The following is a 27,166-nucleotide window of genomic DNA, read 5'->3' as shown; positions in this document are numbered from 1 at the left end:
AAGGAGGTGTCCAGATGCTAGTTATATGAGTATGCTTATAGTGACCAGGGTTGAAAAGCAAAGCTGTCACTATAAGCACTAAGGTGCATCTGACTCAAGCCATGATATTTTCAATCGCCACATATGCATACCAAAGCTGAACAATGAATAAAGAAGACCAAAGAAGAATTGATGACTTTGAATTACGGTGTTGGTGAAAAATACTGAATATACCATGGACTGCCATAAGAACAAGCAAGTCTGTCTTGTAAGAAGTATAGCCAGAATGCTCCTTAGAAGCAAGGATGGCAAGACTTCGTCTCACGTACTTTGGACAAGTTATCAGGAGGGACCAGTCCCTGGAGAAGGACATCGTGCTCGGTAAAGCAGAGGGTCAGCAAGAAAGAGGAAGACCCTCAATGAGATGGACTGACACAATGATCGCAGTGATGAGCTCAAACATAGCAGAAACTGTGAGGATGGCACAGAACACGGCGGTGTTCTGTTCTGTTGTACATAGGGTTGCTGTGAGTTGGAATCAACTAGATGGCACCTAACACAACAACAACATAGTGACCAGAAAGCTGTATATTATAAGCATACTTTTTTGCATGTATATTATATTTCAATTAAACAACAAGAGCAACAACTAAAAACATCAGGAAGGGAGAGTGTACTGGTGGAATATTAACCCACTAGGAAACAACAGTGTGTGAGAATAAGCAATTTTTTAAAGGTTGGATAAACCTGTAATATATTGCTAAGATTATATTTCTATTTCTCTTTTTATTTTCAAGCAAACATCCTGCCATTCCTCAGGGGAACAGCACTAATAGGTCAAGATAAGTAATATTCCTACGATATCTGGAATACTGTGCTCATTTATGAGCATCATATTGACCATGAGGGATATCAATAAACTGAAGAATTAGAAGAAAAGGACAACCAAGATAATGAAGGTTTCCATGTAACAAGAGAATAAGATGAGGAAATTGAAATGTTTAATCTAAAACGTGTTGCCATTGAGTCAATTCTGACTTGCAGTGACCCTATAGGACAGAGCAGAACTGCCCCGGGGGTTTCCAAAGAGTGGCTGGTGGACTTGAACAGCCGACCGAACTGCCGACCTTTGGGTTAGCAGCTGAATGCCTAATCGCTTCGCCACCAGGGCTCCATGTTTAACCTAAGGGACTGAAAATACCAGGGTATTTAAAAGTTATCAAGAGCGCCATATAGTAACTTTCAAAGAACAGTTCAAAAAATGCACTGAACAAAAAAAACTTCAATTAAAGAAATATTAGAGTAAAAAGGATAACTAGTTAGAAGGAAAAATTGCACTCTTAAGTTTTAAAATTCTTATTAAAAAAAATGTAACATTTAATAGCTCTTCTTTCATATTAATGGTTTTCTCTTATTTATTTAACTACCATAACTTTGTAAGTACCTGTTCACACAGTGGTTTAAGTGACAGGCTACTAACCGAAAGGTCAGCAGTGTGAATCTACCAGGTGCCCCTTGGAAGCCCTAAGAGGCAGTTCTACTCTGTCCTGTAGGGTCACTATGAGTTGGAACTGACTCAACTGCAACAGGGTTGAGTTCATGTTTTAACACATTTATCTTAAATGAAGATTAATTTACTCTGATTTTATGTCATGTCTCAAAATTAAGTACATCTCAATACTTTCATTGTACTTGAATACAAAAATAAGACAGAATAATCTCCAAATTTCTTATACATTTTTGTTGCTGATCTAAGGACTTTTTTTTAAACCAAATATTATTTATGAAACTCTATTTAAAAACTTGTAAAACATCGATCTATATTTAGAAAAAAGAAGACAGAATGCAGCCTGAATCGTGGCCATTAATACATTCCTAGGAAGGAGGACAGGCTGTTTGTTCAAATGAAGAGGTTTCACACTACCAATTACTTGCAGTCGGACACTATTTACCTTTCTTCTTATCTACCGAAATGCTTGATGTCATGTTCTAACAAAGGAAGCATATAATTAGTGCTAACTAGCTTTAGTGAACAACACAGTGTTCTCTTCAAACAACATAAGCTTCAGACAGTATGAATTATACCTTCAGCCTGTGGAAGCGAACGATGTCTCCATTTTTATAAATTATTGGAAGGGCTTCATAATTTCCACTAAAAAGCAGGCAGGTTAACTTTACATTTGTCTGGTCCACAATTGTTACAACCGAACAATAATCTGGAAGACACAAAAATGTTTTGAAGTTAGCATTACCTGACTTTTAGTACTTCAAAGCATTTGACAAAATAAGAATATGTTGAGTTCAAAACACCAAACTACATTCCTCCTGTTAATTAAGTCTTCTAAGAAGAGGATCAAAACGTAGAGCTATTTTTTTGGCTTTCAACATGCACTGCCAAATTATTTTACAAGAGTCCCCCCCCAAAAAAAGTAATTTAGAAAAGTTAGTAAAACATTATAAATATCCTCCACCAACCTTCTGGTTAGCAGCCAAGTGCTTAACCGCTGCACCACCAGGGCTCCTTTTATAAATATCCCATAGAAAAAAAATTATCAGGAGGGGTAGTAATTTTTTTGGAAACCAGAGAGCAAACATTTAAATAAATAAATATGACTTATAAAATAAACATAATTAAAGTGAAAACAAAAGATGAAGATATTTGCAGAAAATCTGAGGAAGAGTCAACTTATCTATACTGCATAAAAAACCAAACCAGCTGCTGTTGAGTTGATTCCAGCTCATGTCAACCCTATGTGTTGTACAACTGTGCTCCATGGGGCTTTCATGGCTGTGACCATCTGAGAGAAGATCACCAGGCCTTTCTTCCATGGCACCTCTGGGTGGATTAGAACCACCAACTTTTCAGTTAGTGGAAGAGGAACCAGGGATATCATTGCTGATGTCAGATGGATCCTGGCTGAAAGCAGAGAATACCAGAAAGATGTTTACTTGTTTTATTGACTATGCAAAGGCACCTGACTGTGTGGATCATAACAAATTATGGATAACACTGCAAAGAATGGAAATTCCAGAACACTTAATTGTGCTCATAAGGAACCTGTACCTACACCAAGAGGCAGTCGTTTGAACAGAACAAGGGGATACTGTGTGGTTTAAAAGCAGAAAAGGCGTGCATCAGGGTTGTATCCTTTCACCATACTTATCCAATCTGTATGTTGAGAAATGATGTATTTTCAATCGCCTCATGTGCATGGGAAAGCTGGACAATGAATACCGAACACTGAAGAAGAATTGATGCTTTTGAATTATGGTACTGGTGAAGAATAATGAACATATCATGGACCGCCAGAAGAACGAGCAAATCTGTTTTGGAAGAAGTACAGCCAGAACGCTCCTTAGTGGTGGTGATGATGAAATTTCACTGTACTTTGTTCCATGTATTATAGACATTTTATCAAGGGGGACCAGTCCTTGGAGAAGGACATCATGCTTTGTAAAGTAGAGTCAGTGAAAAAGAGTAAGACCCTCAATGAGACAGACTGACACAGAGGCTACAACAATTGGGTTAAGCACAGCAATGATTGTGAGGATACTGCAGGATTGGACAGTGTACTCGAAGGCACCTAACAACAACAATAACAAGAACAGTTGGGGAAACAAGTGGCAACATTTTTTCTTTATTTGCCAGTGATAAAATCTATACTTTCAAGTTCTAGAAAACTTCTCATGAGAGTGCTGAGTGACATTAATAGATGTGAATTTTTGGTATCAGTATTTTTCAGTATTGTACAATATGTCAAGATTTAGAAGACCTGTATAACTCAGAAAAATCAGTATTTTCCCAATGACCAATGCATTACAAATCACTTAAAGTGTAAGATCAATGGATTTCAATTCAACATAGTACCACCAGTGCACTGTTATTGTTTCAGATTAATCGCTGCAACCAACCTTTAAGAAACTACCACTTTCTGGATTTTAGGAGCCCTGTTTTTTTTTTTGTAGCTTTAAAAAAAAAAAAATTTTTTTTTTTTAGTAGCTTGGCTGCTAACTGAAAGGTCAGCAGTCTAAACCTACCAGCCACTCTGTGGAGGAAAGATGTATCAGTCTGCTTCTGTAAAGGTTTACAGCCTTGGAAACCCAGGGACCTGTTCTGCTCTAGCTGTGACTCAGCATCAACTCGACGACAAGGGGTTTGCTGGGTTTGGTGTAGTATCGAAGAGCATACAAAATTATCTGAAAAGGTTACAGAAAGAATCTCCCCTTTTCCAGTTACATATCTTCGTGGGGTCAGAATTTCTTTATATATATACGTCAACAGAAATAACGTAACAGGTTAAATGCTGTACAGAAGAGAATCCTGCCACCCTCTACTAGTCCGGACATTAAAGAGATTTGCAAAAATATGGAACAATACCACTCTTCTCATATTTTTTTTTAAACATTGGGTTTATATATGTGTATGTACGTGTATATGTATTTGTATATATATAACGTTAACACTTGAGGAGTTAAACAACCAGCACCAGAGTTACTGTTGTCTTGGGACATTCTTTTCAGTGATTCTTGCCTCCCCACCACCTACCCTATCTCTTGGCAGCCTACGAAGTAGTTAAGACGTATGCCTCATTCTGGCCTTCTATCTTTCTCTGTTGTTACTTTCAAGAGTGCAAAAAATCAATAGTAAATTCCCATTTTGATGCCTCCCAATATACAGCAGATTGCTAATTTTAGTTCTCCCATTCTCCTTGCAGGGATTAGAAGAGGAATGGCATCCCTACTTGCCCAGAAAATGTGTAACGGGCAGCTGCCATTTTAAACAATGTTCCCAAATCTACACAAACTATAAAACCAAGTAACCCAGATAAGCTTTGAACTCATCAGGTGAGACAAAACTCCTTATTAACAAAATATGCTCTTATAATCCATCCTTAAAAATGCAAGTAACTGGCAACCCCTATAGCAGATACCTTATAAGAGAAGTCCAAAAGCAATCAAAAAAGTCTATTGTAGTTTCCATCTTCTTTATACTAAAGTTTATAGACCTAAATTTCTGTTTCCTACATGAACAGGTATTCTCAATAAAATAATAACCAAAGATTTTAATTTTTTTAAAAAACAAGGTCCAGAAGTATTTTGGTATTTGGTTTTATGGACAGACAAAAACAGATATTCATAAATCTGTAGGAGTCAAGCATATTGAAACCTTCCACTCACTCTGAAGTGGACCAAAAAAAGAAAGGGATTAATGGATCCAATAATGGTGGCTGGAATATGGTATTCACTGTGCAGGGTCGGTGGAATAGAGGAAGACTCTCAACAAGGTGGACTGACACAGTGGCTGCAACAATGGGCTCAAGCATAACAAGGATTGTAAGGATGGCGCAGGACTGGGCAGTGTTTTGTTCTGTTGTGCACAGGGTCGCTGTAAGTCAGAACTGACTTGACGGCACCTAACAACAACAACAATTCACTGTACAACTCCTTCAGATATTCTGCATATTTAAATATTTTTATAATAAAATACTGAGAAAATATAGGGTTTTATATATTTTTAAGATTTAGTATTTTCCCTATGATAGTATTTTTACTAGTTTTTGGACTGGAACACCTTCATAGAATGTTTTGACCTGTTACATTCTCAAAAGTTTCTGATTTAATCATATCAGAATTTAAAAGTATTACTAAACTTATCTCAACACCAAAATAGAAAGAAAATATTTGACAATACCTATGATGGACAACTGCTGAAGTGGTGGTGAGGCTGGGGGGGGCACATGTTCTACGTATTATTAAATAGACAAAACTATTTTTAGTGTTATAGAAATTCACTCAGATGTCTTAGTTCGTATTCGTTGTTAGTATATGCTCCCAATAATCTTTTGTTTAATCTTAAATTTATATAATATATACAAACAGTAACAAATCTTTCAACTATTTAGCCAAAAAATAAGAGCTTTTAATCACTTTACTGCAAAGCAGGAAATATGCGCTTGGTTTAATACTGTACTCTAAAAATCAAACTCTCGGTTTTCAACTAGTCAATTTAGTGTCTGTAATAATATCCAAGTATATATTCAATCTTCTGAAGTTCTTACATTGTTTTCCAAAAAAAGGAAAATATTTCAGATTCCTACAAGTAAATAATTAAAGCACAAAATATTTATAAGGAATATTTTAACATACAATTTTAACTGGTTTTTCTATTCCAAACCCCTACTTTTCAAAATCCTTTTCTTTTGTAGCCAAAAATAGTTCCTCGCACCCCTCCCCGCCCCTTGCCGCAAAGGAAAGCTGAGGGAGGTGGGGTAGTTGGGGTTTTAATCTCAGAAAATAAATTTTCCAAGAAAGTTAAGAGTATCTCCTTGAATAACTTATTATGAAGCTATACATCTATCACATTTCTACTGTTTTAAAGCACCTTTGCCCTCTAATAACTCAGACGGTAAGTTCAAACATTAAAGTAAATCCATATCCACTGCAAATTTGTGTTATTTAATACTTCCAGTAGGTATTTTACATGTTTTCACCCCAAAGCTTAGGACTACACATCAATGAATTAAACTGTCTTCACATTATTTGAGTAACTATAGCAATGCACATTATAAGCCCCTGGTTGAGGGACAGAAGGAAGGGGCAAATAAGTGCATTCAGAAAGAAATACTCAAAAGATACAAGGAAAAATTACAAAACCTTCCTGTAAATTAGTTCTCATTATTTGTTTCTTTATTTCAACATTTCTATAGCTCCAATTTTGAACTACGGCTACAATCTGAAATTATTTTTCCTACCTTTGAGTTCTTCTTTTCAAATTGCATACAGGAATTAGAAAAGCATTCCTGAAACACTTCTACCATGTCACCACTCTCACCAAAGAATATCTAGTGATACTACATTCTCTATGGAAATTTTAGTCGTAAAAAATGCTAATATGCAAATATATACACATATTTATGTGTATATATAATGACAGAACTATCAAAGAACCACTTCCTTAATATCAGGGATTGTAATATTAGAATTAAGAAACATGTGTGTGTATATATATATATATATATATATATAAAACCTCATTTTATTTGACATTTACTTGCTAGCATATTAAATCTAGCTTAGTATTTTCCTTGCAGGCATGCAGGGGTGTACAAGCACATACACTCACTCTATTCTATTCAATTGCTGAGCTGCAGGCTCAAATGAACTGACAATAGCATAATTCTTCAAAATATTACCTGCCTGCTGCAAAGCAAGCTTCCAGAAAGGCAAAACTACACATTAGGTTGTTCTTGGAATCTCCTAAGGTTATCTACAGAATAATGAGGGGTTCTGAAACAAAACGCCATTCTGGTATCTTACTTTCTGAGCTTAAATAGAAGTTATAAAGTATGTACACAACGCAGGAATATAAAAAATAAACAGATATTCAACTAAAAGAAGAGTGGATTTAAAAATATCTGTCCAATAATTCGTTCTCAAGAACAATGAAGGTAAATAGCAATTGAAATGAAGTATTAAATAGCTTTCAGGGTCTCTCAACTAGCATCAAATCTGTGACAACTCATTTTAACAAATACTAACAAGGCAAACTGTTAAAGTAGGTTTTCTTTATTTAACTGCTCCAAGGAAATAAAGTGTTCTATGAAAAAAAAAAAAATCCTTCAATAATGATTTAACAAAACAGTAAGAATATTTATTTACCCCATATTGCCTTATTTTTCGTAGGGGGTAAATAAATATTTTTACTGTTCCGTTAAATCATTATTGAAGGATTTAAACTTTTTTATTTACCCCATACTACCTTATTTTTCAAAGACCACAGCCTTCAGTATGGATTACACCTCAACATAATAAAAACAAAAATCCTCACAACTGGACCAATGAGCAACATCATGATAAACGGAGAAAAGATTGAGGTTGTCAAGGATTTCATTTTACTTGGATCCACAATCAACAGCCATGGAAGCAGCAGTCAAGAAATCAAAAGACTCGTTGCACTGGGTAAATCAGCTGCAAAGGACATCTTTAAAGTGGTGAAGAGCAAAGACGTCACCTTGAGGACTAAGGTGCGTCTGACCCAAGCCATGTTTTCAGGTGCATCATGTGCACGTGAAAGCTGGACGATGAATAAGGAAGACCGAAGAAAAACGGACATCCTTGAATTGTGGTGCTGGAGAAGAACACTAAATATACCATGGACTGCCAAAAGAACAAAGAAACTTGTCTTGAAAGACGTATAACCAGGATGCTCCTTAGAAGCAAGGATGGCGAGACTGCGTCTCACACACTTTGGACATGTTATCAGGAGGGAACAGTCCCTGGAGGACATCATGCTTGCTAAAGCAGAGGGTCAGCAAAAAAGAGGAAGACCCTCAACAAGATGGAGCAACACAGTGGTTGCAACAATGGGCTCAAGCATAGCAACAATCTTGAGGATGGTACAGGACCGGGCAGTGTTTTGGTCTGTTGTGCATAGGGTCACTATGAGTCAGAACCAACTTGACGCCACCTAACAACAACCACCACCACCTTTGTGACAGGTAACATCAGCAGGGGAGGTGCGGAGAGTAGAAAGACCTTTAATAAATCAGTATTCTTACTGTACCTAAATAGTACATAATACTTAAAAATACATACTTAAATTGTTGATAAAGTGCTGACTTTAATGTTTTAATAATACTTCATATTTAAACTACTGACAAAGTGTTTACTTTAAATACTTTAACACTGTGGTGATACATCACAGTTTGATATAAATCAGGAAAAGATAACAGATGAAAAATTAAGCTGTTCTTCAATCTTGAGTAACTCACCTAATTTCCTCAGTCTGACTAAGTGCAAGTTGCTTTGGAGTTTTATTATAAGGGAAAGTTGCTAGTACATCTAAGTGAAGTCTTTAATCAAAAGAAGCATGCATTCATAAATTATATAATCCACAAATGTCCCTCCATGAAAGTTGCTTCCTTTTTATCTACTACCACACGGTTATTTTCAAAGAAATCAGCATTTCAGCAACACTCTTCTAAATGTATAAAAACTTATTACAGAAACACTCAAGTAAAAACTATGGCGGTAAATCACTGAATCAAGGCAACGTTATAGGCTATAAGAATACTCCTTTTACAAGGAATACACAGATAAGAGCACTTCCTCTATTATGCTGGCTTGAGGTTGCATAATTTCCCCCAGGATAGAGAAAACAAAAAAAAAAAAATTTTTTTTTTTTTTGATAGAGAGGCTAGCGTAAATACTATGATAGAAATTAGATACGCAGATATTAGACAGGCCAAAACACACACACACACACACACACACACTGCCGTGGAATTGATTCCAACTCATAGCGACCCTACAGGACAGAGTAGAACTGCCCTGTATAGTTTCCAAGGAGCACCTGGCGGATTCAAACTGCCGGCCTTTTGGTTAGCAGCTGTAGCACTTAACCACTATGCCACCAGGGTTTAAATTAGGCAGACAAATATTATGTAAGTTCATAAATGTTATCCTGAAGTCACATTCTGGAGTTTTACTTAATGCACTGAGCACTCACAGATGGTGTATCTAGGTGTTAGACTAGCCATGGTCTCTACCTTCACAAAATTTGTACTTAAAAAAGTGACACAAAACAATAAGTTTTTCAAGTAACTAAAAGTGTCTTGATATTCAGCCATCATTATGCTAAGTGAATGCCAGAAGCAAAAGACCAGAAATTGTAGGAGTTTACTGATATGTAATGTTCAGAAAAGCAAATCTGTACAGAGAGAAGGCAGATCAGTGATTGTTTAGGGCTAGGGACAGGAATGGGGACTGACTGCAGACACAATCTTTTACAGGTGATGGTTGTTCAACTTTATATAAACTTACCAAAAATCATTTAACTGTATGCTTAAAACAGGTGAATTCTGAGGACATAAATTATGCTTCAGTAATGCTACTTAGGAGCCCTGGTGGTATGGTGGTTAAGAGGTTGGTTACTAACCAAAACGTTGGCAGTTTGAATCCACCAGCCACTCTTTGGAAACCCTATGTGGCAGTTCTACCCTCTCCTATAGGGTTGCTATGAACAACAGGTTTGATTTTGGTTGGAATGCTGTTTAAAAAAAAATATATATATATATTGCATTGAACAGTAGATACAGACTATGTGTTAGGTTAGTGTACAGCATGAAACTAGCACATTCTAATGAACTGTACTAATTTTTCCAATTTTTATCTATTTTACTTTCCTAAGAAAAACCAAAAATCCCAATTCCACTGCTGTTGAGTTGATTCCAACTTATAGTGGCCCTATAGGATAGAAGAGAATTGCCCTGTAGGGTTTCCAAGGAGCAGCTGGTGGATTCAAACTATCGACTTTTTGGTTAGCAGTCAAGATCTTAACCACTGCGCCACCAGGGCTCTTTTTTAAGTAAACTGAGGTCTAAATAAAATGTTTCTTATGAGTCATGGTTTTTTTTTTTTTTTTTTTTTAAATTTTGAAACTTTCTTACTGAATAACCAGGAGTATTTTAAATACAAAGAGCAAATTAGAAAATTTCTGGACAGGCATATAGAATCAGAAATTCCAGTTACCTATATGATTACAATTAGAAAGATGTAAACGAAATCTAAAAGATGTTGTACCTTCTCCCAGATTTTCTGGGGAAAGTACATATCAATAGTTTTAACAAAAGATTCTAAGATCCATTTTTCTGATCAAGCTAAAAAAAATATGAGTATGCAGAAGTCAGAGAATATCTGAACTATCCTTTTATCATAGAAAGGTGGAAAAAACAATCAGAAACAAAACACACACACACACACACAAAAAAACAAAAATAAAAAACAAAGCACCTATGTCAATGCATTAAAAAAAAAAAAAAAGTACCGAAAAGTTAATGACCCCCACGGTTGTCCCAGACTGGGCAGCTGCTGTAGAACTAACTGTACAACAGCAATTCTGAAGGGGACTATGAAACCCTGACCTTTTAAGTTTCTCTTTAGCTCTCTGGTGGAAATCTAAATACTTAATATGCTGATTGGAACAGTTTGTTTCTTAGTTGGAGAAGTTGGACATTTTAGGAGATTTATATTCCCAAGGCCCTAAGGGTGGAAAATATAATCAAACATGTGCAACATTTCTACACATAAAACTAAGGACTGAGATACATTAAAGGTGACCTAAGTAAGTGGAGATAAATATGAGGACTGTGGATTTTAAAAATAAGTGGTGTAAAGATATCAACTCCCCCATATTAATCTATAAAATGAATTCTATTCAAAATCTTGATGGCATTTTTGTGAATATTGGTAAGGTTATTCCAAAACCTGAAGGGACGAACAAATAGCAAAGAAAAGGTAAAACAATCCTGGAAAAGCAGCAGCTGACAGGGCTGTTTCTCCTACTAGATAGCACAACTTATAGTAAAGCCAGAGTGATTAAGACAGTAAATAGGAATGGAAAAAATGACCCAAAAACCACACCAGAACCCAGAACCAGACTCAGGAAATCTGGTATGTGCCCAAGCTGGCACTGCAAATCAGCACAAAAAGAAGAGACTGGGACAAAATGATTATCAACATGGAAAGAATGAGAACAATATACAAAAATAAATTCCAGATGAATCAAGGATTTAAATGTAAAAGGCACTGTTCTCTAATACTTAAATTTTAGGAAAAAAATACAGTAAATAAATTTCATGGCCTGAGAGTAGGCAATGGTTTCTTGAATGAGTCACAAAAAATTCTGATAAATTACAGCATTTTTACACAAATGGCACATGCCCTCTATGTTTCTCTGCAAACTGCGCCCTGCCTGCACACCCCGTCCACTTTCTAAGTGACACTATGCCAAATGTTTTTTACATGCTGCTGTAAAGAAAAAAATTAGTATAGCGTGCTTACAAAAATACCTCGTGAGGTAGGGTACAATTGACAAACAAACATAGAAGGTGTGCATTGTTGTTGTTAGGTGCCGTTGAGGCACTTCTGGCTCATCGTGACCCTATGCATAATAGAGAGAAACACTGCCCGGTCCTGAGACATCCTTACAACCGTTGTTACGCTTCAGCTCACTGTTGCAGCCACTGTGTCAATACACCTCATTGAAGGTCTTTCTCTTTTCTGCTGACCCTGTACTTTGCCAAGCATGATATCCTCCAGGGACTGTTCCATCTTGACAACATGTCCAAAGTATGTAAGACGCAGTCTCACCATCCTTGCTTCTACGGAGCAATCTGGTGGTACTTCTTTTAAAACAGATTTGTTCACTCTTTTCGTAGTCCATGGTATATTTAATACTCTTTGCCACCATCACAATTCAAAGATGTCAATTCTTCTTCGGTCTTCCTTATTCATTGTCCAGCTTTCACATGCATATGATGTGATTGAAAATACCATGGCTTGAGTCAGGCGCACCTTAGTCTTCAAGGTGACATCTTTGCTCTTCAACACTTTAAAGAGGTCCTTTGCAGTAGATTTACCCAGTGCAATGCGTCTTTTGATTTCTTAACTGCTGCTCCTATGGCTGTTGATTGTGGATCCAAGTAAAATGAAATCCTTGACTTCAATCTTTTCTCTGTTTATCATGATGTTGCTCACTGGTCCAGTTGTGAGGATTTTTGTCTTCTTTATGTTGAAGTGCAATCCACACTAAAGGTTGTGGTCTTTGATCTTCATTAGTACGTGCTTCAAGTCCTTTTCATTTTCAGCAAATAAGGTTGTGTCATCTGCTTAACGCAGGTTGTTAACGAGTCTTCTCCAATCCTGATGCCCCATTCTTCTTCATATAGTCCAGCTTCTTGGATTATCTGCTCAGCATACATATTGAATAGGTATGGTAAAAGAATACAACCCTGACGCACACCTTTCCTGACTTTAAACCAATCAGGATCGCCCTGTTCTGTCCGAACGGCTGCCTCTTGATCTACGTAAAGGTTCCTCATGAGCACAATTAAGTGTTCTGGAATTCCCATTCTTTGCAATGTTATCCATAATTTGTTATGATCCACACAGCCGAATGCCTTTGCACAGTCAATAAAACACAGGTAAACATCCTTCTGGTATTCTCTGCTTTCAGCCAGGATCCTTCTGACATCAGCAAGGATATCCGTGGTTCCACATCCTCTTCTGAAACCGGCCTGAATTTCTAACAGTTCCCTGTTGATATACTACTGCAGCCGTTTTTGAATGATCTTCAGCAAAATTTTGCTTGCGTGTGATATTAATGATATTGTTCTATAATTTCCACATTTGGTTGGATCACCTTTCTTGAGAATAGGCATAAATATGGATCTCTTCCACTCAGTTGGCCAGGAAGCTGTCTTCCATATTTCTTGGCATAGACGAGTGAGCACCTCCAGCGCTGCATGTCTTTGTTGAAACATCTCAATTGATATTCCATCAATTCCTGGAGCCCTGTTTTTCACCAATGCCTTTAGTGCAGCTTGGACTTCTTCCTCCAGTACCATCGGTTCCTAATCATATGCTACCTCTTGAAATGGCTGAACATGGACTAATTTTTTTTGGTATAATGACTGTGTATTCCTTCCACCTTCTTTTGATGCTTCCTGTGTCGTTTAATATTCTCCCCATAGAATCCTTCACTATTGCAACTTGAGGCTTGAATTTTTTCTTCAGTTCTTTCAGCTGGAGAAATGCCGAGCGTGTTCTTCTCCACGTGTCTCTCAGTTTGTCGTACTGTGGGGGTTTGCGTGTTGCTGTGAAGCTGGAAGCTATGCCACTGGTATTCAGATATCAGCATGGTCACCCATGGAGGACAGATTTCAGCTGACCTTCCAGGCTAAGACAGACTAGGAAGAAAGACCCAGCAGTCTACTTCTAAAAAGCATTAGCCAGTGAAAACCTTATGAATAGCAGCAGAACACTGTCTGATATAGTGCTGGAAGATGAGCCCCCCAGGTTTGAAGGCACTGAAAAGATGATTGGGGAAGAGCTGCCTCCTCAAAGTAGAGTCGACCTTAATGACGTGGGTGGAGTAAAGCTTTCAGAACCTTCATTTGCTGATGTGGCACGACTCAAACTGACTCAAACGTGGAATGTACGAAGTATGAATCTAGGAAAATTGGAAATCGTCAAAAATGAAATGGAACGCATAAACTTCGATATCCTAGGCATTAGTGAGCTGAAATGGACTGGGATTGGCCATTTTGAATCGGACAAGCACATGGTCTACCATGCTGGGAATGACAACTTGAAGAGGAATGGTGTTGCATTCATCGTCAAAAAGAACATTTCAAGATCTATCCTGAGGTACAACACTGTCAGTGATAGGATAATATCCATACGCCTACAAGGAAGACCAGTTAATACGACTATTATTCAAATTTATGTACGAACCACTAGGATCAAAGATGAAGAAAAAGAAGATTTTTATCAGCTGCTGCAGTCTGAAATTGATCGAACACACAATCAAGATGCATTGATAATTACTGGCGATTGGAATGTGAAAGTTGGAAACAAAGAAGGATCAGTAGTTGGAAAATATGGCCTTGGTGATAGAAACAATGCCAGAGATCGAATGATAGAATTTTGCAAGACCAACGACTTCTTCGTTGCTAGTACCTTCTTTCACCAACATAAACGGAGACTATACACATAGACTTTGCCAGATGGAGCACACAGAAGTCAAATTGGCTACATCTGTGGAAAGAGACGATGGAAAAGCTCAATACCATCAGTCAGAACAAGGCCAGGGGCCAACTGTGGAATACACCATCAATTGCTCATACTCAAGTTCAAGCTGAAACTGAAGAAAATCAGAGCAAGTCCACGAGATCCAAAGTATGACCTTGAGTACATCCCACCTGAATTTAGAGATAGATTTGACACACTGAACACTATTAACTGAAGACCAGACGAGCTGTGGAATGACATCAAGGACATCATCCATGAAGAAAGCAGAAGGTCACTGAAAAGACAGGAAAGAGAGAAAAGGCTAAGATGGATGTCAGAGGAGACTCTGAAACTTGTTCTCGAAAGTTGAGCAGCTAAAGGAAAAGGAAGAAATGATGAAGTAAAAGAACTCAACAGAAGGTTTCAAAGGGCAGCTCGAGAAGACAAAGTATTATAATGAAATGTGCAAAGAGCTGGAGATAGAAAACCAAAAGGGAAGAAGGTGCGCATTATTTGTGTAAAATTACGGTATGTTGCTCCTTAGAAGCAAGGATGGCCAGACTTCGTCTCACATAATTTGGACATGTTATCAGAAGGGACTAGTCCCTGGAAAAGGACATCATGCTCGATAAACTGGAGGGTCAGCGAAAAAGAGGTAGACCCTCAATGAGAGGGACTTACACAGTGGTTGCAACAATGGGCAACAATTGTGAGGATGGCTCAGAACCAGTCATTTGTTCGGTTGTACGTAGGGTCACTATGAGTTGGAATCAACTTGATGGCACGTAAGAACATTGTATACTGTACAGGTAGTCCCTGACTTATGACACATTCAAGTTGTAAGGAACCACACTATGACTGTCCAATTTTTTCTGTACATCTTACCATTTATTAACATGTATTTCATACAATGTTGCAGTAATTTGCTGATGTTATCATTCTCACACCAACCCCCAAAGACAAATAAAGATTGGACTTATAGATACTGATAATAAAAATAATAATAATGAAAACTAAAAAAAAAAAAAAAAAGTATTCGACTTATGTCAGAACCAACTTTCTACCACAGAATAAAAAGGGGGTGGGGGAGGATGGCAATCCAAATTCAACAGCAAAATGGAAAAACAGTGATATGTTCATGTAATAAAATACTATGTATAATACTAGCAATGTTCTACTTATTAAATTGAATTAGTTAGTTTTATTATCCTTTAAGTTAGAAATACACATTCTATATCCTCTTTTTATCTATTTTATAAATAGATACTAAAATACGATGATTGTGCTGAAGTGTACCCAATTTTTTCCCATTTTATACATTAAAATAATTTTAAAGTCAGATATAGTGCTGCAAGGCCTCCAAGGCCCCCTCAAATATATCTTCATTCCTCCCATTTCCAATTCTAACTTACCAAAGATGATAACTTTTAAATTGTTGAGCTCTTTCTACTACCATTTACCTCTGTATTTCTAAATGACATTGTTTACTCTAATTTCCTGTATTTTTAGTTTTAAATACTATCCATTTATTTCCAATTAGGAAAGAAGATTTGACTCTTTTATATCAGCCTCCTCCCATTCCCCCATAAGCTTCCCTTCTCCCATCCTCCCAAGAGAGATGCATCATTCTTTTGGATAAACCGGTATTTAGTTGTGAGTTCTTCAATTTTCCTTTCTTGTATAACTTGTTTTACTTGGAGATAACTGCTTCATTTTCTGGTTCTTTATCACTCTTCATTCCCAAACTCTCAAAAAACAACCAACCAAACAAAATCTTGAAAATCATTTCACAGTACATTCAAACACAGATACTATCAGTTTAATATTTTTCTAGAAACTTATTTTCCTCCATCTTCTTGCTCACATTTGACTGCTCTGCACAGTTGTCCCTTGAAATGTTTACTGTACTTGATTCTCTGCTTTATGGATCCCCTATGTAATCTTTCTTTGTTTATTCTCTTGATTTGGTAAAGCATATCACCCAGTAATTTTCTGAGAACAGGTACAATGTAGGCATATGTTTTTAAAATGTGCATGTCTGAAAATGCTATTCTACCCTTAAACTTGATTGTATAAAATTCTATGTCACAAATCATTTTTCCTTCAGAATTTACAGTGTTTCTTGAAACTACTTTAGCTTGAGTATGACCTAAAAATTATGTCAAAGGGCTAGAGAAAACTTTCTGGTGTGATGGTGATGTTCGGTAGATTCTGGGTTACATACATACAGGAAATTCTCGGATTACAAATATCTAACTCACAAACAACTCATAGTTAAGAACAGACTCCCATAAGACCATTAAAAATTTGAGCTAAATACAATGGTTAGTAATAACGAATGCACACACTACTTTGTGATGCTCATGAAAACATTATGCAGTTTGGAAGCGTTTCTTAAGTGTTTTATATACATAGAAAGGTTCAGATACATACTATATACTAAGATAAACGTTTGACTAATTGATGCTAAATAAGAACTCTACGTACCTGTTGCAAGTTACCTACAAATTCAACTTAAAGACAATACGGATGGATCTCTTTTGTAACCCTGGGGCTGCCTGTACATGTATTTGTTAAAAATCAACAGAAGTACACTTAAATTTTATATCTCACTGTATACAGAGTTTACATCAAAATAAAACATGTATAAACAAATATCAAGGAGCCCTGGTGGCACAAAGGTTAAGAACTTGGTTGCTCACCCTAAGGTCAGTGGTTCAAACTCACTAGCCGTTATACTGGAAAAAAGACCTGGCAATCTGCTCCCATAAAGATTTCAGCCTAGGAAACCCTATGGGGCAGTTCCACTCTATCCTACAGGGTCACAAGGAGTCAGAATCAACTCAATAGCACACGACAATAACATAAACAAAAACTGAATTCTAGTTGATGATATATATGCTGAAATATTAAGTATAGTGTACTGATGTCTGCAATCTCCTTTAAATGTACCAAAAAATATGATGGATTAATGAACAGATAGATGAAGAGGCACATAACAAACACATATTGTAAATATAGTAAAATGGCAGGAATCAGGTGGTAGACATACGAATTTCACTGTAAAATTCTTCCAACATGGGTGTATGATTTCACACTGTTGAATATACTAATGAAAATTTCATAATAAAATACTGCAGAAAAAAGTTTGATGCCGGTCTGATTGCCAGTTTTTTTGTAAATCTCCTTTTTTTGTCCCACTTGGTCAAAACTTTAAGATACTTTTTTTAAGCCCCGGTGATGTGAAATTTCACAAATGTACCTTGGTTTGGTGTTCTTTCATTCCTCGTGCTATGCACCCAGTAGATTCTGCTAATGTAGACATTCGGGTCCTTCGATCCCAGGAAATTTTTCTTATGTGGGTGTATTATTTGTTTAATAATCTCCTTTCCTTCATTTTTTTGTTCTGGAATTCCTGGCACCTCGACTAGTTCTCTGATTTCAGTAAAACCTCCCATTTTACATCTTGGCCTTTTCAGTCTTCTTTCTGTGAGAGTTCCTCAGCATTCATATTGGTTTTATTTTCTATTTCTGCTACCTACAAAAATAATTTCAAGAGCTTTTTAACTAACCTCCTGCAAATTTATTTTTAAAAATAATATTTGGCCTTGTTTCATGGATGCATGCCTCTGAAGATATTAAATACAGGTATTTTTAAAATATATATATTTAAAAAGAATATATACACATATATTAAATACACTGTTCGTTTATTTTGGTTAGGAGGGCATGAAGGAAGAGTTTCCTTCCATTCCCTACATTGTATCTTGCTCTAAGCATCTTTTCATTTGTTCGTTTTAGCTTCTTTCCCTCATATAAGGTGCTTTCCTCAAACTGCAGGAAAACCTTGGTTATCTATTCATACGTATTTATAAATGAGGCACTAAAGAGTGGATTGAAAGCTCTGTAAGGATGAGAAAAACTGTTAACTGCTATGTCTAATAGACTTCAAGGCCAGAGCCACTCTGCTTCTTCCTCCCCAATGAATAAACCAGTAATCCACTGTCAGGGTGGGAAAGGTGCAGTTGTTTGGACTCACGATGTAGGAGAGAAAATCTAAGGGTTCGATACTTCTTATGATTTCAACCAATCCTCTTTTCAGTCCCACACCATACTCCACCTTTCACAGTATGGTGCCTCCTATTCCTGGGCCTTTCTAGGTTTCTGGGGTGTGTCACTGGCTTGTTCATGCCTCCCTCACCCATGAAGTTAAAATTCGGGTGAGGTACTGCTTGTTCATGCCTTCCTCACCCATGAAGTTAAAAGTTACTCTTTTTAGTCAATCGGTTAGCACAAATCCATCAAACTGTCAGCATCTGAAATTTTGTTGTTATCACTTGCCAACTTTCAACTCCTCTTAAATTCTATTTGACATTAAAGGTTAAACTGTTTTCTGACATTTTAGTGACAACTTGGGAGGAGCAAATGTAAACGCATGTGTTCTGCCCTCTGAATCTATCTTAAATTTGATGAAAACCATATTCATGAACTTCATCAGAGGTCAGCAAACTATGACCTGTGGGCCGGGTGCCTGTTGTTATAAAGTTTCATTAGGATTTATCCATTTACATATTATCTATGACTGCTTTCATGCTATGTGGACACAACTGTGTAGCTATGACAGAGACTGTATGTCCGGCAATGGCTACAATATTTACTATCTGGCTCTTTAAGAAAAAAATCTGCCAATCTCTGTACTAGATGAATGGTGACCATACAAAAAGGATACTGGAAATAAAGAATAAATAGCCTAATACTCACATAATCCCAAATTTCTGAAGCAGGAAAAGACTCTAAAGTAAACTATACACTTATTGAGTACTTACTTCAATTTTCAAAGTAATGGCACTATTATTCAAACAGCTCAGCATCAAACATAGTATTATTTACATGATCAATTTACAAAATTTCAAGAATAACTTAGTGTAGGAGATAAAAGCTCCAAAGACTTAAGATGCTGATCTTCAAAGCAAAGCAACAATTATTTCTAATAAGACAAACTCTTTAACAGATAAAAACACTTGAGGCACACTACCAATTCCACATCTAGGTACACGCCCAAGAGAAATGAAAACATAAATTCACACAAGAACACGTACACGAGTGTTCACAACAGCCAAAAAGAGGAAACAACCCACCCACATGTCCATCCACAGAAGAAGGAATAAATAAAATGCTATCAATTAACAATGAATATTACTCAGCAGTAAATGCAAATGAAGTACTGATCAATGCTACAACACGGATAAACTTTTAAAATATTATGCTAAATGAAGAAGCCAATAACAAAGGACCACATTTTTTATGTGAAAAATCCAGAATAGGAAAATCTATAGAGCTAAAAGTAGATTAGTGGTTGCCAGAGGCTTGGGAAGGGGACAGTGGCAGTTCAGTGGTAGAATTCTCACCTTTCATGTGGGACACCCAGGCGTGATTCACAGCCGACGCACTTCAAGTACAGCCACCACTTTTCTGAGAGTGGAGGCTTGCGTGTTGCCATGAGCTTCCAGACTAAGACAGCCTAGGAAGAAAAGCCTGGAGGTCTACTGAAAAAATCTGCCAGTGAAAACCCTATGGATTACATGGTCCAATCCCATTGTGCACATGGTTGCCATGAATCAAGGGCCGACTTGACAGCAACTAACAACAACAGGGCTGGGGAAAATAGGGGGATTTGGAAGTGGTAGCTAAGGGGTCAGGGATTTCTTTTTGAGGAAATAAAAATGTTGCATTGTTACGACAGATGCACAACTCTGTGAATATAATAAAAGCCACTGAGCTGTACACCTTTAATGGGTGAATTATGTGCTATATGAATTATAACTCAATAAAGCTGTTCAGAAAAGGACTATCACCACCTAGTTAAACAGCTGCTTCAAGGCACTAAACGGATATATTGTGGTAGGTGTCATGCACTTTCTAGATAGTAACTACTCATCATCCTTGTTAATATTTTTATTTCCGTTTTTACTTACCACTGAAAGTATCTAAACTACTCAAAATCGCAACCATTAACACCTCACATCTGAAAGAGGAGGTTACTGGTATGGCTACCACAGAAGTTATGCCCTAAGAATACTTTCCAATTAAGGCATCTGTGTATGTGTGGACAATTCTAAAATACCCCTAAAACCGGACCTGAAGTAGGAGTCAAGGGTCACAATCCTGAGCAACAGCAAGCAATGCCTGTGGAAAGGTGCTCCTGTACGGCATGTCTGATACTGCTAATAAGTAACTAATAAAACAAATAATCTGTTTAAAATTCTTTTGGAATAGGGGAAAGAAAAACTCCTGCCACTTATATAAGAGCAAGTTAGTTAACCTTCTGACCCCAAGCTTCTCCATCTATAAATGGAGAAGATACTACATCACATTTAAGTTTTTTTGCAAAATGTAAATGGTAATCATATATAAAAGACAACAGGAACTCAGTAAATGATAATAAATATATAAAATAAAGGGTTATGCCCCTAAAGAATATAGGAATGAAAATTTCACAGAACACGAGGGTCATCTCTGTGATTCAAAACAACTTCAACATTAATCTCTTTTGTGGTATTTATGAATTTCATTCTAAATAGGCTTTTTAAAGAGAAATGCATATTATCCTAATTAAAATCATTTTCAAACCATAAACTGAGTATTTTTAAAGAATAGAGAATTACCACATAAAAGTAACTGAGATTTTAGGACTTAGTTTCCTAAGACTTCACTATTCAACAGGAAGAAATCATTCTTATTCCTGATTTTAATTTAAGAATGTATCAGAAGATTGCTATTTAAACTTAAAAACATCCATATACTCTATTACAATATTTCTAACTCTTTTTATTCTTAACTTCATACCTTAAAAAAATGTCACTACCTGGAAATGTTTTTAAATGGGAGTAAAATCAATCGGTAAGTGGGGAGAGAAAAGACTTCTTTATGACTCATTAAAACCTTTTATAGTTTAAAAATTATAGTTAAATCACACAAAGATAAAATCTACTCTGGAGAAAAGACAATTCATATATTCAGCAGAATTCCAATATCTTTTGATTGGATTAGATATAATACCTAGGATTTGTATGCATTTAATGCTGTCAAAAAACCTCCCAGTAATTTCACAAACATAAATTAAGCTACACAATATCCTTATGTTGTTATGGTTGGGTACCATTGAGTCAATTCTGAATCATACTGCCCCCATGTGGCAGAGGAGAATTGGCCCACAGGAGTTTTTTTTGCCTATAATCTTTATGGAAGTAGATCATCTGGGTGAGTTCCAGCCACCAGCCATTCAGTTAGCAGCCAAGTGTTCAACCATTTGTATCACCAGGGCTCCTGACAACATCCTTATAAGGTAGATAAATCCAATGCCACTTTGACCGTTCCTACTTCTTACCTCACGATCACGCCTATTTTTCTTCCATCTCAACATCACAGCCCAAATTCACGTTCTTTTTCTTTCATAACCAGGCCATTCCAATAACTTAATAGTGTTCTTTATCCCTATCTCTTCCTCTCTACGATACCACAACACTACCATACTGCCCCCAAATTCTTTTCCAGCTTTTTTGCTCCTCTCCTTAGACACAGGCAAAGATTTTCTACTGTTGACAGAAAAAAATCCTAAGTATTTACCCAAGAATGAAACTGGACACAATGTTCTACCTGCTGGTTCTCATATGTAGCAGCGGTGATTTTTTAGATGAAGCTGGAGGCTTCCATCTGGCTTTCTACGTATACTCTAGGACTCCAGTTTTTACGACTTCTTTCATGATGAGCAAATTATTAGCTTGCTGATGTAGAGAATTATGTTTCATTAGCTTATAATCAGAATTGTTTTAGTGGACCATAAAAATCAGTACCATTTTCTCCTTTCTTGAAACATGGTGAATTATCCTTAAAAAAGAATTCCTTTAAAATTTCATTAAAATACGTTTAAAAAAGAAGATTGCTACCCTTCTGTAACACTGTACTGGTCGTCTCAGTTGTCCACAGTGATAAAATGCCAGGCTTGAAAAGAGTTTACAAGTAAGAAGGACCTAAATTTAATCAACTAATATAAGGCACAGTTATATGCTGTAACTTAGGAACAAGCAAAGTGCTGTGGGAGTGGGAATGGAGAGATTAATGTCAACAGGGGAAAGGTGTCTAAGAGATACAGCATTTGAGCTGAACTTTCAAGGCTAAATTAGATTCTGACAGATGAGGAAGAAGAGACCAACATTCCAGACTTTGGAAACAGCAACCAACAAAAGTTGCCAGAGTTTTAAAATGAAAACACGAACGTTTCAGTTTCCAAAGGCAACTGCAGAATTTGAGTTATACACAATTTTAAATAGCAGCATGTCAGCAATACATTGATGCCTAATTTTATGGTCCTGTATCAATCTTTTTTCAGGGATCAATAACAAGGAGCCAAGATACTTCTGTGGAGTATACTTTGTTTATATTCTAGACCAAAGTAAGAAATATTTTCTGTATTTAATTTATGGTGGCATAGTGGTTAAGAGCTATGGCTGCTAACCGAAAGTTCAGCAGTTCAAATCTACCAGGTGGTCCCTGGAAACTTCTACCCTGTCCTAGAGGGTTGCTATGAGTTGGAACCGACTCGACGGCAAGGGGTTTGGTTTTCTTCTTTTTTTTGTTTCTATATGTGGTAAATTGATTTGTTCAGGCTGTATTGGCTGTATATGCAATCAACAATTTTATTTTTATGACAGAACTATCATATAGTTGACAATTAGTTTTGAAAGATTATTTGGTCAGAGTAATTACAAAAAAATGTTTTAAATGGCTGCCTTGTTACATTACTTCTCAGGTCAAATACATTCTAGGACTATTCCATTTCATGAAAATTATTTTTAAGCTACAAACTTCTTTGATAACTGACTGCATTTTCAAAAGCCCTTTCTACTTTGGTATTAGACTTCCTCCTTCCTGCTTTTCACATCATTAAGAAAATCAAAATATTTTCTTACATATTTTTTGCTTTTGGGTTTTGTTTTTTTCTCAGTGATTCCTAAAAGCTTAAGAGCCCCTAATACAATGAGGATGTTACCCTTTCCTCTCTCAGGCCTGTTGCAGATGCCTTTCCCGGGTACTGGATGCGTTTTAGTTTTAGTGCTGGTAGTTTCTGAAATACCAAGGTTTGAAACTCTTACAAATTCTTACAACATTCCTGAGACAGGGTCGAGAGTCACTGGGGATGTACCACGTTACACGGCATAGAAATTCCGAGAGCTCCGGGGCTTAAAAAGAGAGCCCTCTAAAGTTGGGGAAAGGACAAAAAGGAGAAGTTAATGGTAAATAATGAAGACATGAGTATCTTGCCTATTCTCTTCCTCTGGATCCAACTATTAGGAGATTCATTTTACTCTCTGCAAAGTGAACAGGCATTATGACAGTGATCAAGCAAGCAGAAGCCATATACTACTAACAGATGCTAACCATATACTACCAACACAGTGGGGATATTTTATGTGCTATATACATTTATCCTTGGAGCCCTGGTGGCACAGATGTTAACAGCTTGACTGCTATCCAAAATGTTGGCAATCTGAATCTACCAGCCACTCCCTGGAAACTCTCTGAGGCAGCTCTACTCTGTCCTATGGGGTTGCTAGGAGTCAGAATCAACTCGGTGGCAACAGGTTATATGAAAGAGGCCGTATTACATACCCGATGATCATTATCAAAGTCAGTTTTGATGATACAACGATCTTTTAATGTATGTTATCTCCATAATCTTTGAGAATTCTTCCTCAGTTTTATGATGAATCTTATCACAACTGAATAGGAAGTATTTACAGCATGATACGTCCTTTTAACAACAGGACTGGTAGACTTCTATAAGAGTAAAACTACAATTCCCCCAAGAACGGAGATAAAGCTTGGGAAACAAAGCATCTGCTACCAGAAATAAAATAGCAGCATGCTACATGTCACGTGTAATTTTTATTACTTAGGACGACAGGGAAGGCTACAAGAAAATTTTAGTCAAGGGATAAGGAAGCCAAATTACACAAAATTGCTGCTACCACACTGAATAAAATTTAATGAAAAATTCTAGCTAATGATATATAACAGAATAAACTTTTTCCATCTACCTGACTTGAGCTGCATAAAGGTAATTTCCCTCCACATAACTTAAGTACATCTGGATGTTATTTAGATCGTAGCTCTGTATCTGTAAAATACATGTTGCTTTATGCAACGTAAAAAAGGCACAGCTGCGGATTGCTCCTGTACATCTATTTTCGTGCTTCTCTGCGGTAATACTAATGAAGTTGATGCTTTCCTGAACACAAAAATCAGCACTCCTTGGCTCTTCAGCAGCATTTACCCCTGTTGAAGAATGAGTTCTATCAACAGAAATAAAAAGCGGCTAGCAATAGATTTGATGGAAGGGTAACTACAGCTGTAAGATGGATAGTGTTAAAACTTTATGTCTTGCTAGCAAGACATCTTGCTATGTCTTAAAATACATTTAAGAGTTTCAATGAATATATTCAGATAAAATTGATGATGTTCATTTTAATTTAGTATCTCAGAAGAAATAGAAAGATGTTATCTCTGTAATAACAGAAGGCTCATTACTAGTCATGAATTTCTAAGGGACTGGATCCAATTCAACATATCTGATAGAGTTATAAGATACACACACACACACACATATATACACAAAAGGAATATTACAGTTTCCCATGGCTTTCATTTTTATGAAATGATTTAATACTGTTACCAGAAGAAAACATGATTATGCTAATAACAACTTAAAATTAATATTGAGTTATCAATGTTTTCAAAATAGCTATCATTTTGTTCTATGTGACCATCATTTTTATGTTACTTTTGAAAATTATATATTGGCCAATCGATCTTCTAAAAAGCTTTCAATGACATGAATAAGCTACATTCCAAGTGCAAATAAATTAAAAAATTTTTTTTTCTACCAAGTTGTTGTTCTTGTTAGGTGATGCTGAAGTGGTTCCAACTCACAGTGACCCTATGTACAACAGAACGAAACACTGTCCGGTTCTGTGCCATCCTCACAATCATTGCTGTTTGGGCCCATTGTTGCAGATCTTGTTGAGGGTCTTCCTCTTTATCACTGATCCTCTGCTTTACCAAGAATGATGTCCTTCTCCAAGGACTGGCCCCTCCTAATAACATGCCCAAAACACTCACCATCCTCACTTCCAGGGAGCATTCTGGCTGTACTTCTTCTAAGACAGACTTGTTCGTTCTTCTCGCAGTCCGTAATATGTTCAATATTCTTCACCAACACCATAAGGTATTAATTCTTCTTTGGTCTTTCTTACTCAGTCTCCATCTCTTTGAGGGTCTCCCTCTTTTTCGCTGACCCTCTGCTTTACCAAGCATTATGTCCTTCTCCAGAGACTGATCCCTCCTGATAACGTGCCCAAAGTATGTGAGACGTAATCTTGCGATCCCTGCTTCTAAGGAGCATTCTGGCTGTACTTCTTCCAAGGCAGATTTGTTAGTTCTTTTGGCAGTCCATGGTATATTCAGTATTCTCTGTCAATACCATAACTCAAAGGCATCAATTCTTCCTCAGACTTCCTTATTCATTGTCCGGCTTCCACACGCATAAGAGGGGACTGAAAATATCACGGTTCGGGTCAGGCACACCTTAGTACTCAAAGTGGTATCTTTGTTTTTCAACATTAAAGAGGTCTTTTGCAGCAGATTTGCCAATGCAATATGTTGTTTGATTTCATGACTACTGACTGGATCCAAGTAAAATTAAATCCTTGACAACTTCAATCTTTTCTCCATTTCTCGTGATGTTGCTTACTGGTCCGGTCATGAGGATTTTTCTTGACTTTTTTTTTTCTTATGTTGAGGTGTAATCCATACTGAAGGCTGTAGTCTTTGACCTTCGTCAGTAAGTGCTTCAAGTCCTCTTCACTTTCAGAAAACAAGGCTGTGTCATCTGCATACTGCAGGCTGTTAATGAGTCTTCCTCCAATCCTGATGCCCTGCTCTTCTTCATATAGTCCAGCTTCTCTTATTATTTGCTCAGCATCCAGATTAAATAAGTGCGGTGAAAGGACACAACCCTGATGCACACCTTTCTTGACTTTAAGCTATGCAGTAGCCCCTCATTCTATTTGAGCAACTGCCCCTTGGTCTATGTACCAGTTCTGCATGGGCACAATTAAGTGTTCTGAAATTCCCATTCTTTGCAATTTTATTCATAATTTGTTATGATCCACACAGTTGAATGGGTTTGCACAGTCAATAAAACACAAGTAAACATCTCTCTAGTTAGAAGGACGTTATTAGCAGTAATGTAGCTTCTTCTTGAGTCCTGTAAGCAAGTCCATCCCCAACTACCTAAATGGTAAACTGAATTATAATGTTAAAGTTTGGCAGGCCAGTTAAAACACGGCAAGTAACACTTACAATGAGAAAAGGATCACAGTGGTCATACCTTCATGGCTAATTCCTAGTAGGAGCACATGTAAAATTCAGGGAAAAAATCTAATAGTGAAAAGAAGGTGCTGAGATGAACGTGGGTGTGTGTCAATGTGTATGATGAGGTAAGGGAAGATAGGCTTCTGGGAAAAAGGAAAGTCAGGATGAAAATATTTGAGAACTA

At 36.8% G+C, this 27,166-nt stretch overlaps 1 protein-coding gene across 6 annotated transcripts in view; it reads right to left on the bottom strand.

The window, feature by feature from the left end:
* POT1 (protection of telomeres 1) overlaps window positions 1-27,166 on the bottom strand; it is a 133,429-nt gene that overhangs the window by 60,183 nt on the left and 46,080 nt on the right. For all 6 annotated transcript variants that reach the window (XM_064289756.1, XM_064289757.1, XM_064289755.1 and 3 more), the window contains one exon: window positions 2,065-2,195. In XM_064289756.1, coding sequence (XP_064145826.1) covers window positions 2,065-2,195 — 131 coding nt within the window. The remainder of the gene's footprint in view (window positions 1-2,064; window positions 2,196-27,166) is intronic.

Source organism: Loxodonta africana, chromosome 8 (assembly GCF_030014295.1).
Source record: "Loxodonta africana isolate mLoxAfr1 chromosome 8, mLoxAfr1.hap2, whole genome shotgun sequence".
In the NCBI taxonomy this organism is placed as follows: Eukaryota; Metazoa; Chordata; class Mammalia; order Proboscidea; family Elephantidae; genus Loxodonta; species Loxodonta africana.
This window is presented reverse-complemented; position numbering and strand designations above follow the sequence as displayed.